The sequence below is a fragment of the Stenella coeruleoalba genome, assembly GCF_951394435.1.
Source record: "Stenella coeruleoalba genome assembly, chromosome: 3".
In the NCBI taxonomy this organism is placed as follows: domain Eukaryota; kingdom Metazoa; phylum Chordata; class Mammalia; order Artiodactyla; family Delphinidae; genus Stenella; species Stenella coeruleoalba.
Genome location: NC_137148.1, coordinates 56,999,399 through 57,023,547, shown reverse-complemented (window position 1 = coordinate 57,023,547; position 24,149 = coordinate 56,999,399). Strand labels below are relative to the sequence as shown.

Genomic DNA, 24,149 nt, shown 5'->3' with positions numbered 1-24,149 from the left:
ATCTCCTTTACTTGCATGATAATGCAGAGTGACCCACCAAACATGCTTATCACGTAGTGAATCCCAGTCCCCGCCCACTTAGCGGAGCCCGGCGCTTACAAGAACCTTCATTTGGAAGCGTCCCGGCGCTTTTTCCCAGTGGCAGAGCTGCCTCGATGGCGAAAGTTGTGCTGCTTCAGACGGCCATTATTTGTTTTGATGTAAGTTGAATTCGTCCTTGTTGGATAGAAATTACGCGGTTATTAATTAGTTGGTGAAGTATGGGAAATAAAACACTTGGGAAACTATTGGAATAACAATAGGTAATTCTGTTATTGTTTGGGTAGTGAAAGAGGCGAATAAATCTTTGTTCACTTTGTTTCTCAAGGGGTGTAATGTTTTGATGGTTGGTTGGTTTGTTTGTTTTGCGGTACGCCGGCCTCTCACTGTTGTGGCCTCTCCCGTTGCGGAGCACAGGCTCCGGACGTGCAGGCTCAGCGGCCATAGCTCACGGGCCCAGCCACTCTGCGGCATGTGGGATCCTCCCGGACCGCGGCACGAACCCGTGTCCCCTGCATCGGCAGGCGGACTTTCAACCACTGCGCCACCAGGGAAGCCCTGTTTTGATGTTTTGTTTTCAATTCTGAGTTGAAAGATAAGAATGTTTTGAAAGTTTTAACTGAAATATAAATAGTACTATAATTATAATAGTGACGAGTCACGTTAATGTATCTAGTTGTGGAATATCCTCAAGGGAAGGTTAACATTCTCAGTCTTTAACTTAAAACGTTTATGCTATTTAGCTTCTTAATGATTTTATAATTTGATGCCGATCATTTTTGAAACATTTTAGTGGAATTAATTCGAGGTCAATAGGCATGAGGCTATGACATAACCCCCAGATTTCTGAATGTTGTCCACAGTATGAGCCTGGTCATGTAGAATTAGGGTTGTTTAAGGGGCCCTGCAATAGCATCTGTCTTGAGGCCTACGGAGGGAATAGCTCATGAGTGTAGGATGTTTTCGGGTGAAATTAGTATTTGGACTGTTATTTCTGTAGGTGAGACTGCTCCATTATATATTTGTAGCAGTTGTACTGGTTTTAGATCTGTTGTAGGAATTACATAGGAATCAATTATATAGGAATCAAAATTTAGAACTTCATATTTTGTGCATTCACAGCTTCACTATCATTGGTCACCTGAAGTTTTGACAGTTAGGGAAGGATTATTAATTTCAACTATTATATAAAGAATTTGTAATGATGGTAGAGCACTTAAAATTAGAATAATAGCAGCTAGAATAGTTCAAACTGTTTCTACCTCTTGTGCACCTATTGTACTTGTGTGAGTTAGTTTAGTTGTTAGTAGTGATGAAATGATGTAAATAACCAAAGAACTAACTGGGAAAGCAATTATAAGTGTATAATCGTGAAAATGTAAACGTTCTTCTATAATAGGCAATGTTGAGTCTTGTAAGCTTAGTTGGAATGGATGTGGCATAGAGATGTAAAAGGTTTGAGCCCATAATTTAATTTGACAAAGTTATGTAGTTTTTACTAATATCTCACTTATTGAGAAAGACAGTGGTTATGAAGTTGGCTTGAAACCAGTTGGAGAAGTTTCGATTCCTTCCTTTCTTAAATTTATGTAAGTAGGTTCTTCAAATGTATGATATGGTGGCAAATATCCATGCAATCCTTTAAGATCGGAAGTTGTTAACTCCACTACTGATACTTCTTGTTTAGATGCGAAAGCTTGTAGTATTATAAAAATTACTGGTATTACTGCTGTTGATGAAAGGAACTTATGGATGAGACAGTATTTCATGTTGTGTATGCATCTGTATATTCAGAGTAACACCTCGGTAGTCCTGAAAGGCCAAGAAAATGCTGTGGAAAGAGATTTATATTAATGCTTACAAATTTAATTGTAAAATGAAGCTTTGCTCAGGCTGAGTTGAGTCTATAGCCTAAAAATAACGAGAATCAGTGGACAAAGCCTCTTATAATGGTGAATACTTGCTTCTGTTGATATGATGTAGTGAAAGTGTCCTGCCGCATAACATGTATCATGAAAAACACTGTCTAAGGATGAATTAGCTAGGACACTTTCTGTTAAACCTCCTACTGTAAATAAGAAAATAAAACCTAAGGCTCATAATATGGCTGGTGATCATTTTATTATCACCTCCATTAGTTGCTAATCAACTAAATACTTTTACTCCTATGGGGATGGCAGTAATTAGAGTAGCTGATGTAATACATGCTCATATCAACATCTGTTCTTACTCTGGACATGTGTTGAGCTCATACGAGAAAGCCTGGGGAGACACTATGGCTCAGACTATTCCTACATACCCCAAAGGTTCTTTTCTTCCCAAATAATATTTGATGGTATGTGATATTATCCTGAAGCCAGGTAAAAGAAGGATGTAAAAATCTGGGTGGCCAAAGAAATCAGAATAAATGTTGATATAGAATTGGATCACCTCCACTTTCAGGATCAAAGAAAGGTTGATAGACTGTGGTTATTCACAATAAAGTGATTCTGGCTGCTGGAAGTGGGAGTGACAATAGTAATAGTATGGCCAGAAGTAGGATGGATCAAACAAACAGTGGTGTTTGGTAATGAGATATAGCTGGAGTTTTTATACTAATAATTGTGGTAATAAAATTAATAGAACCTAGAATTGAGTATACACCTGCTAAATGTAGGGGGAAAAATGGTTAGGTCAACAGAAGCTCCCATGTAGGCTAGACTAACAGCTAAACATAGATATACTGTTCAGCCTGTTAGCCTGTTCTAAAAATGGTGGTGGAAGAAGTAAAAAACGTATTTATTGGGAGAAATGCTATATCAGGTGCTCCAGTTATTAGTGGAACTAGTCAGTTTCTGAATCCTCCAATTATAGTGGGTATAACTATGAAATTAGGTATAACTATGAAATTATTACAAATGCATGGGCGGTACAGCTACATTGTAGATTTGATCATCTCCTAGTAAAGCTCCGGGCCTGGTTTGGCATGATTAAAAGGCTTAAGACAGTACCTCTATTCTGGCACCAAAAAACAGATGCTCAGTGACTATAACTTTATGGTTTGTTGAGAATAATCAGCAGTTTATGAACATAGTGAAATGGCTGAGCAAGCGTTAGACTGTAAATCTAAAGACAGGTAGGGGCCTCTTTTTGCCAAGCCCTGTGGTGAATGACGTATTGAATTGCAAATTCAAAGAAGCAGCTTTAATTCTGCCTGGCTTCTCCCCTGAATGGAGACAGTAGATTGAAACCAACTGACTAGAGTATTTAGCTGTTAAATAAAATTCTGTGGGGTGAAAGCTCATCAAATCTAGTAAGAATTTAGTTTAATAAAAGAGTGTGATTTGCATCCAGTTGATGTAAGAGAAAGTCTTGCAATCCTTATTTTCAGGAATTCAGTAAATAATACTTGCTTAGGACTTTGAAGGGTCTTGGTCTGTGCTAACCTAAATTCCTAATCCAGTACTGATAATATAATAGTGAGAATAATTATAGCAATTAAAGGTGTTTAATAAATTAGGAGAAGGATAGCATTGTGGTGGATGAATTATATATAAATAATGTAACGAGTGTTATTATGATATAAGTATAGGATTATTATAGTTGGATTATAAACTATAACAGCTGTTATTCAACCTATGTAACCAATTGATGAGTAGGCTATGATTTTTTGTAGTGGGGTTTGGTTAAGACTTCTTCATCTTCCTCCTATGATTGATTAAAAATATATAGCTCTAAAGAAGATGTGGCACATATATACAATGGAATATTACTCAGCCATAAAAAGAAATGAAATTGAGTTATTTGTAGTGAGGTGGATGGACCTAGAGTCTGTCATACAGAGTGAGGTAAGTCAGAAAGAGAAAAACAAATACCGTATGCTAACACATATATATGGAATCTAAGAAAAAAAAAAAGTTCATGAAGAACCTAGGGGCAAGACAGGAATAAAGACACAGACCTACTAGAGAATGGACTTGAGGATATGGGGAGGGGGAAAGGTAAGCTGTGACAAAGTGAGAGAGTGGCATGGACATATATACACTACCAAACGTGAAATAGCTAGCTAGTGGGAAAGCAGCCGCATAGCACAGGCAGATCAGCTCGGTGCTTTGTGACCACCTAGAGGGGTGGGATAGGGAGGGTTGGAGGGAGGGAGACACAAGAGGGAAGAGATAGGGGAACATATGTATATGTATGACGGATTCACTTTGTTATAAAGCAGAAACTAACACAGCATTGTAAAGCAATTATACTCTAATAAAGATGTTAAAAAATATCTATATATATAGCTCTAATTAGTAACATGTTTAGATGAATGGATGGTGAAACTCGATATAAAATTGATAGTGGTACAAGTTTCTGTAATGTTAATAAAATTAGGACAGATATTAGTGGAGCTTCGGGCATTCAAAAGTGGAATGGGGAAAAGTCCAAGTTTTATGACAAGGGCTGTTGTGGTAAAGGATGCTGCTGGATTAAGTACTTTTATCATTGTTCATTGGCCAGAATATATTAGAGTAACAAGTACAGATGTGAGGGCTCGCGTCAAAAAATATGTAGTGGATGCTTCTTTGACTCATGGGTTGAATTTTTTAATTAAAGCTAGAATAATAGCTAATATGTTTATTTCAGAGCCAATTCAGATTATTAATCCATGTGAGCTTATCATAACAACTGTAGTTCCTGAAATGATAGTGAAATGATAATAAAAATAGGGGATTTATTAGCATGGGAAGGATATAAACCAACATTTTCAGGGTATGGGCCTGATAGCTTACTTAACTGACCTTACTATAGAATATGGTGTAATATGGTAGCATGGAAAATTCTGAATTCTTAGGAGTAGGTTCAATTCCTTAATACTAGAAATAAGAGGATTTAAACCTCTATAATTTACTCCATCAAAGTAACTGTTTTGTCAGACATATTATGTTCAGTGGGATGCTTGATATAATGATCAGTAATGATATATTTCATATTCAAAGAGCTAGCGTTAGTAGTAGGAAGTTTTTCATAGAAGATGTATAAGTTGGTCGTATTGGAATCGTGGATAGAAGGCTTGTACTCATAGGGAAAAAAGGATAGGAAGATGATTTTGATAATAAAATTGAGTATAGTTCTGGTACGTAGGAATAGAATTGTTGTAAAAAATATTTATTATAATAATGTTGGCATATTTTGCTAGGAAGAATAGGGCAAATGGGCCTGCTGCATACGCAACATTGAAGCCAGAGACAAGTTCTGATTCTCTTTTTGTTAGGTCGAATGGAGCTTGGTTGGTTTCTGCTAGGATTGAGAGAAATCATATCATGGTCAGTGGCCAAGATGGAAAAATTAGACATAAGTATTCTTGAGTAGTGATTAACGTTGAGAGGGTAAATGATCCATTAATTAATACAACTGATGATAGAATGATTGCTAGTGTTACTTCATATGAAATTGTTTGCGCTATTGCTCATAGGGTCCCAATTACTGCACATTTTGAATTTGAGGTTCAATCTGACGAGAGACTATAATACAGCTAATAGTATGCCTAGGTTTCTATTGATTAATGGATATGGTGTGGGTAATGGAATTCATATTGTTAGGGCCAACGTAGAGGCGAGGACTGATGCAATAATATAGATATTGATGATGTCAAGGGTCCTTTAATGAAGAGCTGGCCAGCATTGGCAATGGGTTGGAGCAGGCCAGCACATCCAACAATGTTTGGTCCTTCATAGAGTCGTATATAGCCCAGTACTTTTCACTGGATTAGGATAAGGAATGCCGTAGCAAGTAGAATGGGAATAATTAATAAAAGAATGTTGATTATAACCAAATTGTTAAGGAAAGTAGTTAAATCTCTGGTTATACAGGTTTAAGTTTTATGCAATTACCAGGCTCTGCCACCTAATAAACCCTGTTCTTGGGCAGGGCTGGTGTAAATTAAGATTATGTCATCCATTAGTTTTGTAAAGTAGGCCTGATTTCTCTTGTCCTTTCATACTGGGAGAAATATGAAATATATAGAAATTGATCTGGATTACTTCAGTCTGAACTCAGCTCACGTAGGACTTTAATCATTGAACAAATGACCCATTAATAGTGGTTACACCATTGGGATGTCCTGATTTAATGAGGTTGTAAACCCTACTGTTGATATGAACTCCAGAATAGGATTATGCTGTTATCCCTAGGGTAACTTGTTCCACTGATGAAGCTTTTGGATCAATAAATGATAAAATACTTTGATTAGTTGGTCTAGGTTTTAATCACTTGTTTTACTCTCCGAGGTCACCCCAACCAAAATTTTAGTCCATTTAAAGTTTTGTTATCCCTTGATTTCGTTAATTTTGGGGGAGGGGGTGTTGGACTAAATTAGTGCTCCATAGGGTCTTATCGTCTTATTCTGTCATTACGCTTCTTCACAGGAAAGTCAATTTCTCTAATTAAAAAGTAAAATACATTGCAACTCCCGCTTTCTTTTCATTTCTGTTTGAATGGATAAACAAGAAGGTCCTACTGTATCGCACAGGGAAATATCTCCAATCTCCTGGGATAAACCATAATGGAAAAGAATATTTTAAAAAATGTATTAATGTGAAAAACTGAGTCCCTTTGTTCTACAGCAAAGATTGGCACAATATTGTAAATCAACTATACTTCAATTAAAAAAAAAAAGTAAGAGACAGTAAAACCCTCGTGTGGCCGTTCATTCAAGTCCATATTTAAAGAACAAATGATTAAGTTACCTTCGTGTGGTCTGGATACCACAGTGGCTATTAAACATTTGTCACAGAGCAGTCAGTGCCTCTAATACTAGAAATGCTAGAGGTGATAGTTTTGGTAAACAGGCAAGGTTTGTGTTTGCAGTTCCTTTTACTTTAAAAAATCTTTCCTTAAGCACATACCTGTGTTGGGTTAACAACTGATTTATTAAATAATTATTAGGTTAAATTTATATTTAACTATCAGTGATTATCCATTCTGATACAATCTTATGTGAGGAGAAATAATTCTTGTTATTCATATTAACAGTATTGCTTCTGTTGATAGATTGATCCAGTATTACGTTAGGAGTTAGTTTTTATTAGTGGAATTAAGTAAACTGTTGGACTTGAATGCTTTCTTATCTGGTGGCTGCTTTTAGGCCAACTATGATATTATTAATATGACAATAACTATGATATTAATAATGATAACAATATTATTAATATAATAATAACTTCCTTCTAAGGAAGTCTGTATCCTGTATGTAAAGAGCTCTACCTATTTAGATTAATATTTAAATTTATGTTAGAATTGTTTCTTAGGTAAACTTAAAGTTGAACCAAAATTCTGTACTGGATAACCAACTGTCACCAGGCTCATTAGGCTCTTCGCCCCTGTCTACAAATCTCATAATTCTGCTACACAGATGAGTCTGTTCCTGAAAAACTATTCATAGGTTTCATCTTACTTCGGGGCATTTGACTTCTTTCTCTTAAATTGTTCTAGTTAAATCATTATGCAAAAACTAAAAGGTGTAAACTTTGCTATTTAATAAGTTAAATACTTCTTTCACCATTCCCTTATGGTACTTTGTCTATAGCACTAGTTAAAATCTCTATCGCCTATACTTTTGTTTGTAAATAAATGTTTAATTTATATACTATAATTGAACTTGATTAGTTTGGGCTAGTTTTGGTTCAAAGTGATCATTTAAGATGAAAATCTAGTGGGTGTAAACTACATGATTTTAAGCTACACTTAGATCTGTCCAAGCACTTTCCAGTATGCTTACCTCTGACTGACCTGTCTCCTCTTAGATGTTAAATAGTTATAAATAAGTTGTATACATAGGTTTCGGTATTTGAGGAGGGTGACCATCTATGTGTGCATGCCTCATGGCCTGACTCAAGCCTATTTTTAAATTTACTGCTAAATCCTCCTTTAGTTTTTAATTTTATAAATACTTTTGTGTAAAATTTAATGTTCTTGAAGTAGAAAATGTCGCCCATTTCTTTCTACCCCATAGGCTGCCTACACCTTGAACTCATAGTTTTATGTTGATGTTTGTGCTTACTATGCCTCCTTTTTAGGGTTTGCTGAAGATGGCGATAGTCTGTATTAGCAAGGAATGGTGAGGTTTATCAGAATTTACATCGATAGATTATAGAAAAGGCTCCTCTAGAGGGATAAAAACACCACCAAGTCCTTTGAGTTTTACGCTATTGCAAGTAGTACTCTGGCATATAATTTTGTTCTAATTGTTTGGGTTGAGGGCTAAGCATAATGGAGTATTGGATCCCAGTATGAGTCTCAGCTATCGTGTAATCAGGAATATTAAAGTCATTTTTGTAGTTTATTTTAGCTGCAGCTTTTTACAGCCTAATTAAAATTTAACTTTATTAGAATATCTTTTTTTTTTTTTTTTTTTTTTTTTTTTGGTGCGCGGCCTCTCCCGTTGCGGAGCACAGGCTCCAGACGCGCAGGCTCAGCGGCCATGGCTCACGGGCCCAGCCGCTCCGCGGCATGTGGGATCTTCCCGGACCGGGGCACGAACCCGTGTCCCCTGCATCGGCAGGCGGACTCTCAACCACTGCGCCACCAGGGAAGCCTCCATGAGCTACTTTTTAATGTGCCTGATGCCCGCTTCTTTTAATCATTGCTGATCCAGAGGGCTTTCTCACTTGGATGTGGAATACTTGCATGTGTAATTTTATTAAGAATTAATAGCTTTTTCACGAAGATGGCGCCGAAAGCGAAGAAGGAAGTCCCTGCCCCTCCCAAAGCCGAAGCCAAAGCAAAAGCTTTGAAGGCCAAGAAAGCAGTGTTGAAAGGCGTACACAGCCACAAAAAAAAGAAGATCCGGACGTCACCCACCTTCCGACGGCCCAAAACACTGCGGCTCAGGAGGCAGCCCAAATATCCTCGGAAGAGCGCCCCTAGGAGAAACAAGCTTGACCACTATGCCATCATCAAGTTCCCCCTCACCACCGAGTCAGCCATGAAGAAAATAGAAGACAACAACACACTGGTGTTCATTGTGGATGTCAAGGCCAACAAGCACCAGATTAAACAGGCTGTGAAGAAGCTCTATGACATTGACGTGGCTAAGGTCAACACCCTGATCAGGCCTGATGGAGAGAAGAAGGCATATGTTCGACTGGCTCCTGACTATGACGCTTTGGATGTTGCCAACAAAATTGGGATCATCTAAACTGAGTCCAGCTGACTAATTCTAAATATAAAAGTTTTCACTAGAAAAAAAAAAAAAAAAAGAATTAATAGAAAGACTGGGACCAAACCCATGTGTTTATGGACTTAGTAAACTCATCTAGGCATTTTCAGTGCCTTTATTAATTTACAGTAACAAGCTAGATGTAAGGGGATCCCTGTCCATCAAAATTCTGTGAATTTAAGTAGCATGCTAGTGTTTAGTGGAAGTATTTTAAACTACTGGAGAGGGAGTAAGTTTTTCTAGTCCATAGGTTTAAAGTCAGAATTTTTGGTGTTTGAAATTTTCATTTTGTTAAAAATCTTGGCTAAAATATGTCTTAATTTGTGATTTAGATATTTCTTATAGAATGAGGGAAAGTAGGCTTTTGTGTACTGTTATATTTTAATCTTGTTTTGGAAATGTCAAGATTGGTATTAAATATATACACTTTGAGGTCTACAGGGGCTAAGGGGAGTTTGCTAATTTTTATTTGGACATGTGAAGGTACACGTGTTTCATCAATTTTCTTACGTATTTTAAGCACTGACTAATACCTTATGGCTGTTGATGCTGTAAAATAATATTCAGTATAGGCTCAGCTAGATGTTGACTGGCGGCGTTAAGGCCTCAGATGGCCATTGCTGGGTCACAGCATGCCCCCAAATTTAAAAATATCAAATGTATGATACCACAGTTATGTGTGCACATGGGCTGATTAGTCATTAGTCCATCAAGATGTCTTATTTAAGAGGAAAGCTTGAGAGATTTTAGGTGAGATGGTCTTGAAGTTAAGAACCAGATGCCACATACAGTTCAGTTCTAGAAACCCCCATGTTATGGGCCCAGATTAAGAAGAGCATGTTTGTGGGATAAGCTGCCTATTTCTCAAAGCTTGGGATTAAGGAAAGTCGTTGGTTGTGATAAGTATGGTGATTAGAGTTGGTTTGACTTAATGGAATTTGTACAATATTTTGTTCTACATAATCATATAATACTCATAGTTTGTACTCATACACATGGAGTAAACAGTGTATGATTATATATACAATGTATCATACAATCAAGTATGTATGTACTAATTGTAATGGGGCAGGTCATTTAATACACAAAGTACACAGCAATGGCATCCTCTAGAATTTGTTTTTAATACTGACATAGCACATAACAATAATATTTTACTATTTATGTGCAACTTTCAGGGAATAGTTTAGGAAGAATTTCTGATGGCGGAGTTGGAGCTTCTTCCTTGATGTTGTAGGGAGGTTTTTCTCCTTTTCTGGTTTATAAGACCAGAGTGATAAACTACAAACACTCTTCATTTTAGAAGATTATTTCCAGTTAAGGTTGTGAGTAGCATAAGTAAAGAATAAGAAAATAAAAGATTGATGCTAGTTGACCAATGATAAATGGGTGTTTAAATGGTTGTCCTCCAACTCATGCTAATGTTAGTAGGTCTGCTACTAGTAGAATAAGCATTGGCTGAGGGGTCAGAATACTATGCTTTGATATATGAACTACTGAGATAATTGCTAGAATGAGGATAGAAAATACTAGAGCTTATATACCACCTTATTTATTGGGATGATATTGAGGAGATAACATCCAAGTTTCTGAAATTTAAAAGGCTCTTTATTTTGCCAAAAGCTACCCTGAAGACAGCCTTAACCACATCATACTTACACATTTTTAAAAGACATTAATTTGGGCAGAAAAAAGAATTGATACTATATTCACTTAGGCAAAAGAAATCAAGGCATTGAGCTTTGAGACCCAAAAAAAAAAAAAAAAAAAAAAAAGTAGAGCTGAAATCTACTTCCGTACATTAATAAGCAATACAGAACAAAGTAGTTATGTTGGTAGAACCAAGTGGAAGGCTAAGGCAGTGATCAAAATGGGAAGACCCTCATGTAAAGAGATCCTTGTACATTATTTACATCAACATAAAGTTCATCTTGCACTCTATTTCTAAAACTGTTTTTCAAAATAGAAAGTTTTTATTGTAAATGTAATACCTACCCATTATAAAAAATAAAGTGAAATTTGGACATTAAAGATCCTGTGGAAAGTAAAAATCCCATCACCCAGGAATTACAACTTGGTGCATATTTTTACAAAGGTTTTTGCGTTAGGTGTATGCACTTTAAAACAAAAAAGAATTACCTTTTACCATCTAACAATCTCATAGCAATATTCCGTATCAATGACTATAAACCTTCATGATTATTTTAATTAATTGAAGTTGACTTACAATCTTGTTAGTTTCCCGTGTACAGCAAAGTGATTCAGTTATACATATACACATACTTTTTCATATTCTTTTCCATTATGGTTTATTACAGGTATTCCCTGTGCTGTACAGTAGGACCTTGTTGTTTATTCATGATTATTTTAAATACCTACATAGTATATCACTATATGGGAGCTATCAACTCATTTAATCCTTCCAATATTTTCATAAACACACCTTTGCTTTTTTGTCTCATTGTTTTCTTATGACAAATTCCCAACAGTGATGAATTACTAGCTTAAATGATAAATAAGGTTTTTAAAGGTTTTGAATTCAAATTGCTCTCTAGGAAAGTTACACTGATTCACTCTTCTAAAGATAGAGAAGATTTAGAATACTTTCTCAAGTTCACCCTGCTCATTGCTGGATTGAAATTGTCAAATAAATTGATTGGGCTAAGTGCAGAGATTTAATTGGAAATATGCTATAAGGAAATACGCCTGTACTAGTCAGAAATCTGGTGGCTGACCTGCTGGCCAATTCACCTTCAGCCATTCCCAGCCCCTCTCCTTTACTCACTTAAAAATAAAGGCTACTTGGCTTTCTCTGCCTCTTACACAATTCTGGCCAACAGGAAGCAAGCAGAAATGTGCTGGAAAAGCTTTAAATCTCCTGACAAAAAGGACAGATATACCTGGAACTGCCCCCCTCCCAGCTTTGGATGTAAATATGTAGTTGGAAGCTGTGGCAGCCATATTGCAACCATAAGGAAAAAGCCAAAAGAATCACTTGTTCTGTCCAATACCAGCAACAGATAAACTTGCAGACTTCGTGATGCGGGGAAAAAACTTGTCTTTATCTGTTTAAACCATTCTTAGTTTTGTTTTCTGTTACCTGCAGTTAAAAAATTACTGACAGAAGAAACACTGCATGCTAAAGATAAGCAGTGGTTTCTGAGTTATCATAAGTAATCATAAATATCATATATGATTAGAGGAAATATGGAAATAATCAGATCTATTTTAAAATAGGGGTAAAATATGTACATATAGCAAGAGATGATGGAATGAACGAACCTTTAGTATTGAAAGCCACAGACAGCATTAAACGCACATTTAGGAGAAGGAATAACGAAAGATGACCAAATGGAGAAAGGGCAGGATGCACGCCAGAGGATTACTGTGTTTGTCAAAATATGCTTTCTTTTCCTCCTAGGCACACAACCACACTATGTATTTCCCATCTTTCCTTGCAGTTAGTTAGTTGGAAGCACAGATCAAGTTCTGGCTAGAGGAATGTGAACAAAGGTCATGACGCCAGCTCTGCGCCTGGCCCACAAACTCCCAGTTTCCTTCCTTCCCCATCCAACGGCCAGATGGAGAGGATTTTGAGTGGAGTCACAAAAATGGAGGGAGCCTGTGTCCTCGAATTACTGTATGGAGCAGAGCTCCTCCTCCAACCTCCTTAGAGCCGTGACGTGAGCAACATACTAGTTCACAGTGTTAAGTTCCCGGGATCTTATTTATCACAGCAGCTAGCATCACTCACTCTGAACAGGTGGGAGCAGTGCAAGTGGAAACAGAGAATAAAAGAAAAAAGATGAGCCTATGGTATGAATGGTAAGAGTGCTACCTGTTTGGTACACAGGTTCCCCAACCTGACCTAGATGAACTAAACTGCTCCTTTTCATGACACAGATTTAGCAAAATTTTCAATATTTAGGATGAAATCTTTTTTCCAATTCCTTTTTTTGCTCCTTTCTCAATCTGCTGGTTTCTGAGAGGCTTGATGTTCTTGATTACCTCCTTGAAAGAGTATGGTTTTAAAACTGTGTGATGCTGTGTTCCTAAGCAACTTGTCAGGAGGAAAGTCTTTGCTAAAGCTTAACATCAATTTAAGTATATTTAGAAACAAATAAAAATAATCCTTATTAAACAATTTATATACTTTTGGGTTATAGTCCAAATGAAGTTTTCCTATATGATCAGTTAAAACTAAATAAGAGACCAATCTATATGTCTGTCTAAATGGTGATAACAAAGTTCAACACCAATTATTCTTTGCTTACCTAGCTTGCCTTGTCCTAAAGTCTATGATATAGCTATTATTACTATAAACAAGAGTACAAAAACACACAAACCAACTGATAAATTATATATTACATGTTTATTAAGGGCACAACTTTTATGTAAAATTTACATTTTTATGAAAAAATCAAAAATATTTACAAAATTTTGTAAGATTTGCCTTGTTCTAATTACAATTCAAAGTAGTAAATAACAATTCTTAAAAACTCACATTTGTTAGAGTTCTGTGTTTACAAGTTCTTGGTTAAAGAGGCAGCTACAAAGTTTATCACTATACATAAGCAAGAACCAGCTTGCTAAATACATTTCCGATTGAAAATCTATTGGTCTTTTTTACATCATTAGTGGATTTTTAAATGAAAAAAATCAATATAAACTCATATGGCTTCAAAATTGTAACCTGCACCCAATACAAATTTATGTATCAGCACTTGGTATGAAGACAGTGGTAATTAGGAAAGTGCAGAAGTTTAACCATTTCACTAGTTTGTACATTGTAAGGTAATACTTGATTAAAAACAAACATGGTGAGTATAATGGTGTCTGAATTCCAACAATAAAGTATTAACTGCCCAATAAAAGCAGTTTGACTGCAAAGCAGTTACAGTTAAGATTCCAGTAAGGGACTGTAATTGGCATTTAAAAGAGTACAATATAAGTTAGAAATTCTAATTTTTGTCCACTATTTAGTAAAGATGAAAATTTTAGCAAATTCTCTTATGTACTGCTTTAGTCAAATCTAAATTTAGAATTGGGCTAACATGGATGTATTAAAAAGCACATTATTGTGTTATATATATTACTAAATGAGTAGATTTTCTGCTGTATTTAATATAGCAAGATGTTACATAAATGTCTAGTAGGAGGGGTTTTATCTTCTGTAAAGCTTAACAGAACAATTAGTGGTTTTATATAAATTATCATATATAACACATTTTATTGCTTCTATGCAAAATGCAGGACACTGGTACTTACAAATAAATTTCCCATTTGTAAATTATGAAACTGTGTCCAAAATATTTAATTCCTTCAATTAATCAGGATTTGCTATAAAGTTAGGATTTTTACTATTTAATATTAGTAATATTAAGAAATGCTTAACCCCATCCATCATTTCAAATAATTTTCCTATTTTTAGCAGGTAGCAATTAAGTAAGAACAAGAACATACAAATTGGTAAATTTTTCCAATTGTTGAAAATGCCAAAACTAATCTTTTCTAAAGTGTTCCTCACAAACTACTACAAAATTCATGCTCACAACACATTCAGGAAATAAATGTACAGATTTCCAATAATAGAGGGAAGGGAAATGTTAAATGGAGAGTTAAAATACCAGTTACCAATTTATCATTACAGTTTTGCAGAACTTTCTGATGAGGTTAAGGTGGAATATCTGAAGGTGATTTTTTCCCCCTGTAAACATATGCCATTAGTTATTTCTCTAGTGGCTACAGTGTATCACTAAAGAAGCGAGCCAGGGTTCTTAAGTATAAATTGTCCTTTAGTTATTCTGAACTCCCTTCCCAATTGCGGCCAAAGGTATTTCTGAAAATTGCAATTATCTTGTAAAAATCCTTGACTACTCTAAGATTCCAAATAGAAGATCCAGACTGTTAGGAAGAAAGTGAGGCACATTAATGCACACAAACTAGATAGGCACATTTCTGGGTTTTGTTATTGTTTTACAAGGCACACATTATGCAATCCATATAAAAATAAATTAAATCTACAGCATTAATTTATCAAAACAATCACAACTTCTATAAAGTTAACTGCAGAAGTAAATTTCTCTGCTGTCTTTTGCAAGCTTATTTTAAAACACATTGCACTTGAGGATTAAAAAAAATCATATAAAACACCATTTACACTTTATTAATATGTTTATATGAGAATCAAATTATAGATTTTGCAAACACCTTGGACTCTGGTCTGATTACTTTATGGCACAAAACTCAATTTGATTGAGTGTTATAAATGAACATTATCCCAAACTTAGAATTCACGTTCTGTCTGTACCCATTCGATATCAAAACTTATAAAATTTCAAAATTATCTCTGACTCTAAAAACTTATGGAAAGCTAAATTATTTTGTGCTTGCTCTCCTGAAATTTCAGGCCTGATATTACACTATAACCACAGACACTGAAGATAATTTAAAATTTCAGCCTATTAAAACTTCACTTTACTGACAATCTGAATAAATGTGTTTCCTGAATATTGCAGTTTATCATTTACAGCGTTGAAAATCATTTCAGTGCTATTTCTGTCGATGACTCACTTCAAAAGTGCAATTTAATGTTTGTAGTCAGCTCTTAAAGACATAATACAAGTTAGAATAGTGTTTGGAAAGAACAGATAATGCAGAATGGCAGGTCTGTACTACTCCTTTGAGCCAACCACTTTCCCAGGTCCATCAACAATCGGCCAAGTATCGTCCTGAAAAACACCAAGCAGACCTTTGCAATTATAATTTCAAATGAACTCGAAGGAGAATATTTTCACTGTGGTTACAGATACAAAGCCCAGTTCCCATCTGCTGTTTACAATACATTAGAATCAGATCACAGGTGTTCAGCTATACCGACCATGAGTACTCTCTCTCCCAGGTGTGTCTCTATCTGGCACCTTGTACCAAAGGTCAAAGAAAAAATTTCCATGCCTTTAGACTATAAACTACTTGACAGTCGTTTAGTAAATGTTAGAATACAAATGTTTCCCATGTACATTATAAAGCTTGAAATCTCCCAACTTACCAGTGGCAAACCGCTTCTTTACTAAGGAAAGCCTATAGCCAGTGCCTACAAGTTCAATATCTACTCCTGAGAGGGTACTTCCCTCGCTGAGGAATTGCACTGCAAGTGTTGTGGGTTTACTGGGTCCTTCTGAAAGATCAAATTTTGCTCTGAGGGACCCAGAACCTACAAGGAAAAGAACAAAGAACTTATACAGGATAATATATTTCACACCAAAAAAGGCAAATGAGCAAGTAAGCTGAACTGTGTCCTATGCCAAATTCGTGAAATGTGTACAGCAAACAAATCAATGTCCTGTTTCCAAATCAGACTTTATTCAGTGAATCTGAATTTTCGTTAAGTAATCTTCATCCATGCTTCTCTTTGACTTAATTAATAGTAATTTTCAGAGGCATTTACTATTGAGATTCCTATGCTATATGAATGTTGAAATGAGTCAAAAGACAAGTCTGAGGGCAGCTCAGAAGGAAGCCCTAGAAGGGATGAGTGGGAATAAAGTCAAAAGGAAAGGACTGCTGAGTACCATGTCATGGGCGGGAGAGGTAAAGAAGCTAAGACAGCTAAGATCGGGAAGAGCTGTATCAACATTACTATTTTGTATTCACCCTTCTTTTTTTTCCCCCGCCTATATATATATATATATATATATGTGTGTGTGTGTGTATATATATGTATATTTTAACATCTTTATTGGAGTATAATTGCTTTATAATGGTGTGTTTCTGCTTTATGACGAAGTGAATCAGCTATACATATACATATATCCCCATATCTCCTCCCTCTTGTGTCTCCCTCTCACCCTCCCTATCCCATCCCTCTAGGTGGACACAAAGCACGGAGCTGATCTCCCTGTGCTATGCAGCTGCTTCCCACTAGCTATCTATTTTATGTTTGGTAGTGTATAAATGGATAAAGAAGATGTGGCACATATATACAATGGAATATTACTCAGTCATAAAAAGAAACGAAATTGAGTTATTTGTAGTGAGGTGGATGGACCTAGAGTCTGTCATACAGAGTGAAGTGAGTCAGAAAGAGAAAAACGAATAGCATATGCTAACACCCTTCGTTTTAAAATTTAACTGGTCTAACATGCCAATTATGTCTGAGGGGCTTTCTTTTCAATATAACCATTTATTCAACATAACTCAGTCTAACAGTGTGGCAGAAATAGTAAATAATTATGAATATTATAAATGCTGTTAAAAAAAAAAAGCTATGGGCACATAAAATGGTGTGGGGATGACAGGCCTGTATCTCAGGCAAAGGTGACTACAGGTACAGAGATGGCAGACCTGACAGAGCATGACGCATTTAAGGGAGCTACATCTACACCAGAAGAGCTGGAGAAGAGGGTACAGGTGGAAGAGAGTGGCAGAAGAGGAGACTAGACTGGCAGCAAGGAACGAGCTCTAACTATCTTTACAAACCACCGGAAGAAATAACCATAAGGAACCACCTAAGATATGGAAGACAAACATTTCAGGTAAGTCTCTTAGAAGGGCAGAAAGGTACAAGATGCAACGTAGGGAAACCACCTGAAGGTCAATAAAATAGTCTAGGACTCTAGGTGACAGGAAAAGGGGATCTGAACTAGGCTAAGGGAAAGGAAAGAAAGGAATGAATTTGAAACATATTTAAGAGTTGAAATCAAGGGGTGAAAAGGAGGAGGAGCCTAGGAGGATTCCCGGGTTTCTGGCTGGGGAAAGGAGAACTGCTGGATAGTAGGAGTGACATTCTGTGATTCCCCGCATAGAAGCTCAACACTACAGAGAGAAATCTGTAAGAAAATATAACAATGACCCATCCTATACTATTGTACCTGGTGGCACAGATCAATTGGGAAGATGAATTGCTGTATAATTCTTAACGCTTGCTCAAGCCCTCCTTAAACTTTTACAGTTCTTGATATGCAAAATTCAATTCTGTGAAAGTTCCACCACAGGCCAAGAGCAGCCACCTTGGCAATCCTTAAAACTTTAGAATTATTTCCTGTCCCTCTTCTGGGCATAAAGGCAAAATAGAAATAGATTTCTGTTTTACAGTATTCTAATTTGGAGATTTTTTTTTAAAGGCTGACTAACCAAATCAGAACCACATTTATAAGATGTTTCCATTTCCTCACACAGACACTCTGATACCTGAACAGCATAAAGGCAAAATAGAAATAGATTTCTGTTTTACAGTATTCTAATTTGGAGATTTTTTTTTAAAGGCTGACTAACCAAATCAGAACCACATTTATAAGATGTTTCCATTTCCTCACACAGACACTCTGATACCTGAACAGCAGAGGGAAACTATTAATATATCTGGTGAGAAAATCTGTGTCTTATTTTTAAGAGAACAAACTCCTTTCTTGGTAAATATTTACAATAATACTGTTTCATTAAATATGGGGAAAATATACCCTTTCTTCCTTGCTAACTGGTTGTAAACCCTCAATTCAAGTAGCATTGCTGGTTTACTTCCAGTTTCAACTAGGAATTTCAGTTTTGTCTCCCATAGCCATACAGTTAGAGTAAAAATCAGTACAGTTTACCACCTAAAAATAGGCAACCTTTAAGTACCAAACAGGAACAAAGGAACTAGAGATTAGCTAGGTTATTTCATACAATGTGTTGTTCTCTAGTAGTAAAAGTCTGGTTCAGCACAGCAGGTCTGAATGAACAGACAATACGAGGTATGTTCCTGGACTTTTATGCAGAAATACCTATGAGAAAAACTACTGATGATATGTTTTACATTTTGATCACATTATGCTTAAAACGTTTAAAAGGAAAAAGCTGAGCAAAACTTGAAACGCCAAAAAACCCTACTTAATAGGAAAAGTAACTGGAGATTAATTAGGCATTCAAAAGAGGGCAGGAGAACTCTCCTTTGATTAAGAGAAACTACAAATAAAATGTTAAAGACTTGGGCTTCCCTGGTGGCACACTGGTTAAGAATCTGCCGGCCAATGCAGGGGGGACAAGCCCTGGTCCGGGGAGATCCCACATGCTGTGGAGCAACTAAGCCAGTGCGCCACAACTACTGAGCCTGCACTCTAGAGCCCACAAGCCACAACTACTAAGCCCACGTGCTGCAACTACGGAAGCCTGCGCGCCTAGAGCCCGTGCTCCACAACAAGAGAAGCCACCGCAATGAGAAGCCCGCGCACCGCAACGAAGAGTATACCCCACTCGCGGCAACCAGAGAAAGCCCGTGCGCAGCAACAAAGACCTAACACAGCCAAAAATAAATAAATTTTGAAAAAAAGTTAAAGTCTTGACTGTCCTGGGAATTGCATTCTAAACTGAGTTAGGGGATATACTAGGAGTGATCAACTAACTCGCAGAGACTTTTTCTTTGCATTGGGAACATAGATGCAGACATGGTGGGAGGAGGCGATTAACTTGCTTCTCCTTAAAATAATGATCACAGAATTAAAGGCTGTTGATGGTTAGTTTTAATAAGGGGAAATGACCAAGGTAAGGTTGTCCTGAGAAAGAAAAGACAGAGGGGCTTTTTAAGGCCGGGAAGCTTCTGCATGATTTCTGGGAGGCCAGGAGGACTCCAAGAATGAGCTAAAGAGTGTGTTAATTAGTATCAATTAGTTTTCAGTTTCAATTATCAGGTTACCTAGACTTCTATAAATTTACTTTATTAGGTATCTTCTCTTAATGGTAGCAATGTGAACATAAGAAGCATTTATATAATATTTATAAAGCTATAGCAAAACATTATTTTTCTCAGAGAAAGCATATTCAATCTAGAAGAAAAAAAATGTGTTCTGAATCTAAACTGGTCCACTCTTATTATAAGGTATTAACTTCCACCTAGTGGTCAGTTTTAGAACTGAAGGCATGAAATTCCAGGAGAAAATTTTCCATAAACATGCCTAAAAAAATCCATGTGACATCACATTATAAACAACAAAAAAAACATGCACACACTTACCTCTATTTTCTGATTTTTCTGAAATACCAGAGAGTTTCCAAAAGGCTTTCATCTGTTCTGCATTCCTGTAAGAACAAATGTTTTCAGATAATGTGCCTAGTATGGTACCTTGTAGATAAGTGAACACTCAATAAATACATTTTAAATATTTCACTAGAACTATGGTGCTAGATTTACTTTGAATAGTATCACCTGGTGAAAATGTGTTTATGAGTAATATAAATATAGTATTATCTTTATAAATGGATATTTACCAAATTATGTGAATTCTTTTCATTTCTACTGATCAGAGAAAGGAAAACAATGCATAGGTGACCCAGTACCTTCATTGCTCAAGGAAAACACAGTTTTATTACTAAACGGTGAAGCAAATATAAACAAAGAGTGGTTAGAGTCTATACTAATATTAATGGAGGGAACAAGAGAGGTAGTTAAGAGATGTAAAAAATAATACTAAAGACTAACCAGATACGTATTCCTATAGATATGCTAGATGCTATATTTAATCCTATAAAATAATAATTATCTTTATTTTTAAAATGAAAAAAAAGGAAGTTTAGAGAAATTACATACTTTGCCTAAGGGTAAAGTTGTATTGAATCATTCGAGTCTGGGTGGGGACAGCAAGACTAGTTTATTTTGGGTTGCGGCTACCGTAGCGTGACTAGTAAAATGTACAGTACCTTTTATAGCATGGTTTCTTTGGGAAAGTACACTAACTTATAAGACAACTTTCAGAACTTAGGTTCTAAGACTGAGGGATTGCAACAGAAACTTAGTAGGAATTCAGAAATCTACTTAATTTACCATATTGCAGGGGGAAGGGACTGCATGTTTGTGACTCCTCCATCCACTGGTACCACCACCTGTACGTTGGAAAGCACACTTGGTGTCACCATAGCTTCTGGGTTGTACTTATAATCCACTCTAAGATCTGTGGTGCCGGCACTACATTTCCAATATGTTGCGAGATTTAGAGGAGTGGACTGAATACCATTTGATGATACCTTTAAAGAGAGAAAAAAACAAACAATTGCCTTTGACCTAAAAAAGTAAACAAGTCATGTTAATGACATATACTTGAACACAAGAGCTCACACATTCAAAAATAATAATGAGGGAGCTGTCTTTTGCTAGGCGGAGTGAAGCAGGCTCATCTCACAGGCGTTAAGTGTGGACCTGGGACTATTTACATCAAAATTTCTGTGGTGCTTGTTTAAAATGCACATTCCACTGGCTCCAAATGCAGAAAATCTGGAGGCACTGGTGATATAGGGGTTAGTATAGCTGCCTTCCAAATGCAGAAGATCTGATTCAACTGCTTAGGTACAGGGCACAGAAATCAGCGTGTTATGTGATTCTTATTTATGCATGTAATGTTTGAGAACCTCTCAACATTCAACATAGAATTCTAAGATTCTTTATAAGAATTCAGATTTAAAAGTTAGAAAAACTGGATCGCCATGCAGTTCTGCAAGCCTGGAGTTAGAATACTTCCAACTTGAAATGTTTAATTTTAATCACATGAACCACAGTAAATGGTGCAATTCCTTCCAGTTCTTCAGTTCCTTGCTCAAATGACTTACTCCTTTTCAATGAGATTTATTATATTGAAAACTGTATTTTCACTCTTCCTTACCTTACTCTACAGACTTTCCTTTCTCCATAGCACAACATACATTATTTACTTACTATGTTTACTGTCTATTTCCCTATGCTACTCACAGCAATTAGCAAGCACTGAATAATAAATATTTGCTGAATGAATGATAAATACTTGGAATAAACTTTAAGCCAACGTTAAGTGGCAGCACTTTTTTATCCTTTAAAGTATTTATTTACTAGAAACATAAGCCATTTTAATACAATTACCCTATTAAAAATTCAAATAAGACATAAATATATGAAATAGGAAATTCTTCTCTTGGCATTCTTACTCCCCACTGTTTTTTTTTTAATTTTTAAATTTTATTTTTACACAGCAGGTTCTTATTAGTCATCCATTTTATGCACATCAGTGTATACATGTCAATCCCAATCTCCCAATTTATCCCACCACCACCACTTCCCCTCTTGGTGTCCATACGTTTGTTCTCTACATCTGTGTCCCAATTTCTGCCCTGCAAACTGGTTCATCTGTACCATTTTTCTAGGTTCCACATATGTGTGTTAATATACAGTATTTTTCTCTTTCTGACTTACTTCACTCTGTATGACAGTCTCTAGATCCATCCACGCACGTCTCAACAAATGACTCAATTTCGTTCCTTTTTATGGCTGGGTAATATTCCATTGTATACATGTACCACATCTTCTTTATCCATTTGTCTGTTGATGGGCATTTAGGTTGCTTCCATGACCTGGCTATTGTAAATAGTGCTGCAATGAACATTGGGGTGCATGTGTCTCTTTGAATTATGGTTTTCTCTGGGTATATGCCCAGTAGTGGGATTGCTCGGTCATATGGTAATTCTATTTTTAGTTTTTTAAGGAACCTCCATACTGTTCTCCATAGTGGCTGTATCAATTTACATTCCCACCAACAGTGCAAGAGGGTTCCCTTTTCTCCACACCCTCTCCAGCATTGGTTGTTTGTAGATTTTCTGATGATGCCCATTCTAACTGGTGTGAGGTGATACCTCATTGTAGTTTTGATTTACATTTCTCTAATAATTAGTGATGTTGAGCAGCTTTTCATGTGCTTCTTGGCCATCTGTATGTCTTCTTTGGAGAAATGTCTATTTAGGTCTTCTGCCCATTTTTGGATTGGGTTGTTTGTTTTTTTAATATTGAGCTACATGAGCTGTTTATATATTTTGGAGATTAATCCTTTGTCCATTGATTCGTTTGCAAATATTTTCTCCCATTTTGAGGGTTGTCTTTTCACCTTGTTTATGGTTTCCTTTGCTGTGCAAAAGCTTTGAAGTTTCATTAGGTCCCATTTGTTTATTTTTGTTTTTATTTCCATTACTCTAGGAGGTGGATCAAAAAAGATCTTGCTGTGATTTATGTCAAAGAGTGTTCTTCCTATGTTTTCCTCTAAGAGTTTGATAGTGTCCAGTCTTACATTTAGGTCTCGAATCCATTTTGAGTTTATTTTTGTGTGTGGTGTTAATCTTACTCCCCACTGTTAACATCATGGTACATATACTTCCAAACTTTCTAGGGATGCAAACATAGATCTGTCTCATTGTTTTAAATGGCCACAATAATTAATTTAATCAATCTCTTCCTCTGTGGATGTGTACTTAGGTGGTTTCCAAGCAATGCTGCAGTGAATATCCTTTCTACCTTCCCCCCACCACCTCCGCCCTCTAATTTGTGTGATTTCCAAAGAACAGATTTCTGGAACTGGAATTGTTGAGTTAAAGGTTACATATACTCAATGATCTAACAGAGTTACCTTCTAAGAGGTTCTATTAATTCGTACTCCTATCAACAAGTGGTCACACCTCTCCTAGTAGAGCAGTCTTTTTCATTTTTGCCAGTCTAATGAGGACTAAAACTTGTATCTCACTGTTGTCTTAATATTCATTGTTCTGATTAGTACTGACATGGAGCATCTTTCCGTAAGTTAGCTACTGAGTTATTCATCTTCTATTTCTAATTTATAAGGGCTCTTTGGTCTATCTTGCAATATTACACATGCTTTTCCCTCAGGTTAAATACTGATTCTGTTTAAGGGTTTGTGTGTTTTAACCAAACATCTTATAAACACACGTATTTCTTTCTTTTTGTCTCAAGTATCTCTTTCTCTTATTGCATGACTTCTGGGTTTTGTACTGTATTCAGAAAGGTCTTCCACACTTCAAGATTAAGATATGTAATAAACATTTATAACACATATACAACACAATGCATACATACCCACAGACATATATATATATATATTCATCCATGCTTTATTTTCGTATCTTTACAGCTTCATTTATTATT

The 24,149-nt window shown here is 36.1% G+C and overlaps 2 protein-coding genes across 2 annotated transcripts in view; one reads left to right on the top strand and one right to left on the bottom strand.

Moving 5' to 3' along the window:
* The first annotated feature begins 8,713 nt into the window (after positions 1-8,713).
* LOC307184651 (large ribosomal subunit protein uL23) lies at positions 8,714-9,279 on the top strand. Its single transcript, XM_079918279.1, has one exon. It carries the CDS (start codon positions 8,735-8,737, stop codon positions 9,203-9,205), a length of 471 nt encoding a protein of 156 aa, XP_079774405.1. The 5' UTR covers positions 8,714-8,734; the 3' UTR covers positions 9,206-9,279.
* A 6,709-nt stretch (positions 9,280-15,988) lies between these two features.
* The window catches only part of FCHO2 (FCH and mu domain containing endocytic adaptor 2), a 113,554-nt gene continuing 105,393 nt past the window's right edge, over positions 15,989-24,149 (bottom strand). Inside the window, exons 23-25 of the mRNA XM_079915687.1 lie at positions 21,021-21,220; positions 20,214-20,278; positions 15,989-16,439 (exon numbers count right to left, since the gene is read on the bottom strand). Of these exons, the coding sequence (XP_079771813.1) occupies positions 16,210-16,439; positions 20,214-20,278; positions 21,021-21,220 (495 nt within the window). The 3' untranslated portion in view covers positions 15,989-16,209. The remainder of the gene's footprint in view (positions 16,440-20,213; positions 20,279-21,020; positions 21,221-24,149) is intronic.

What these genes read in the sequence shown, in the direction of transcription:
- LOC307184651 (XM_079918279.1), top strand. Translation starts at nt 8,735, where the DNA reads ATGGCGCCGAAAGCGAAGAAGGAAGTCCCTGCCCCTCCCAAAGCCGAA.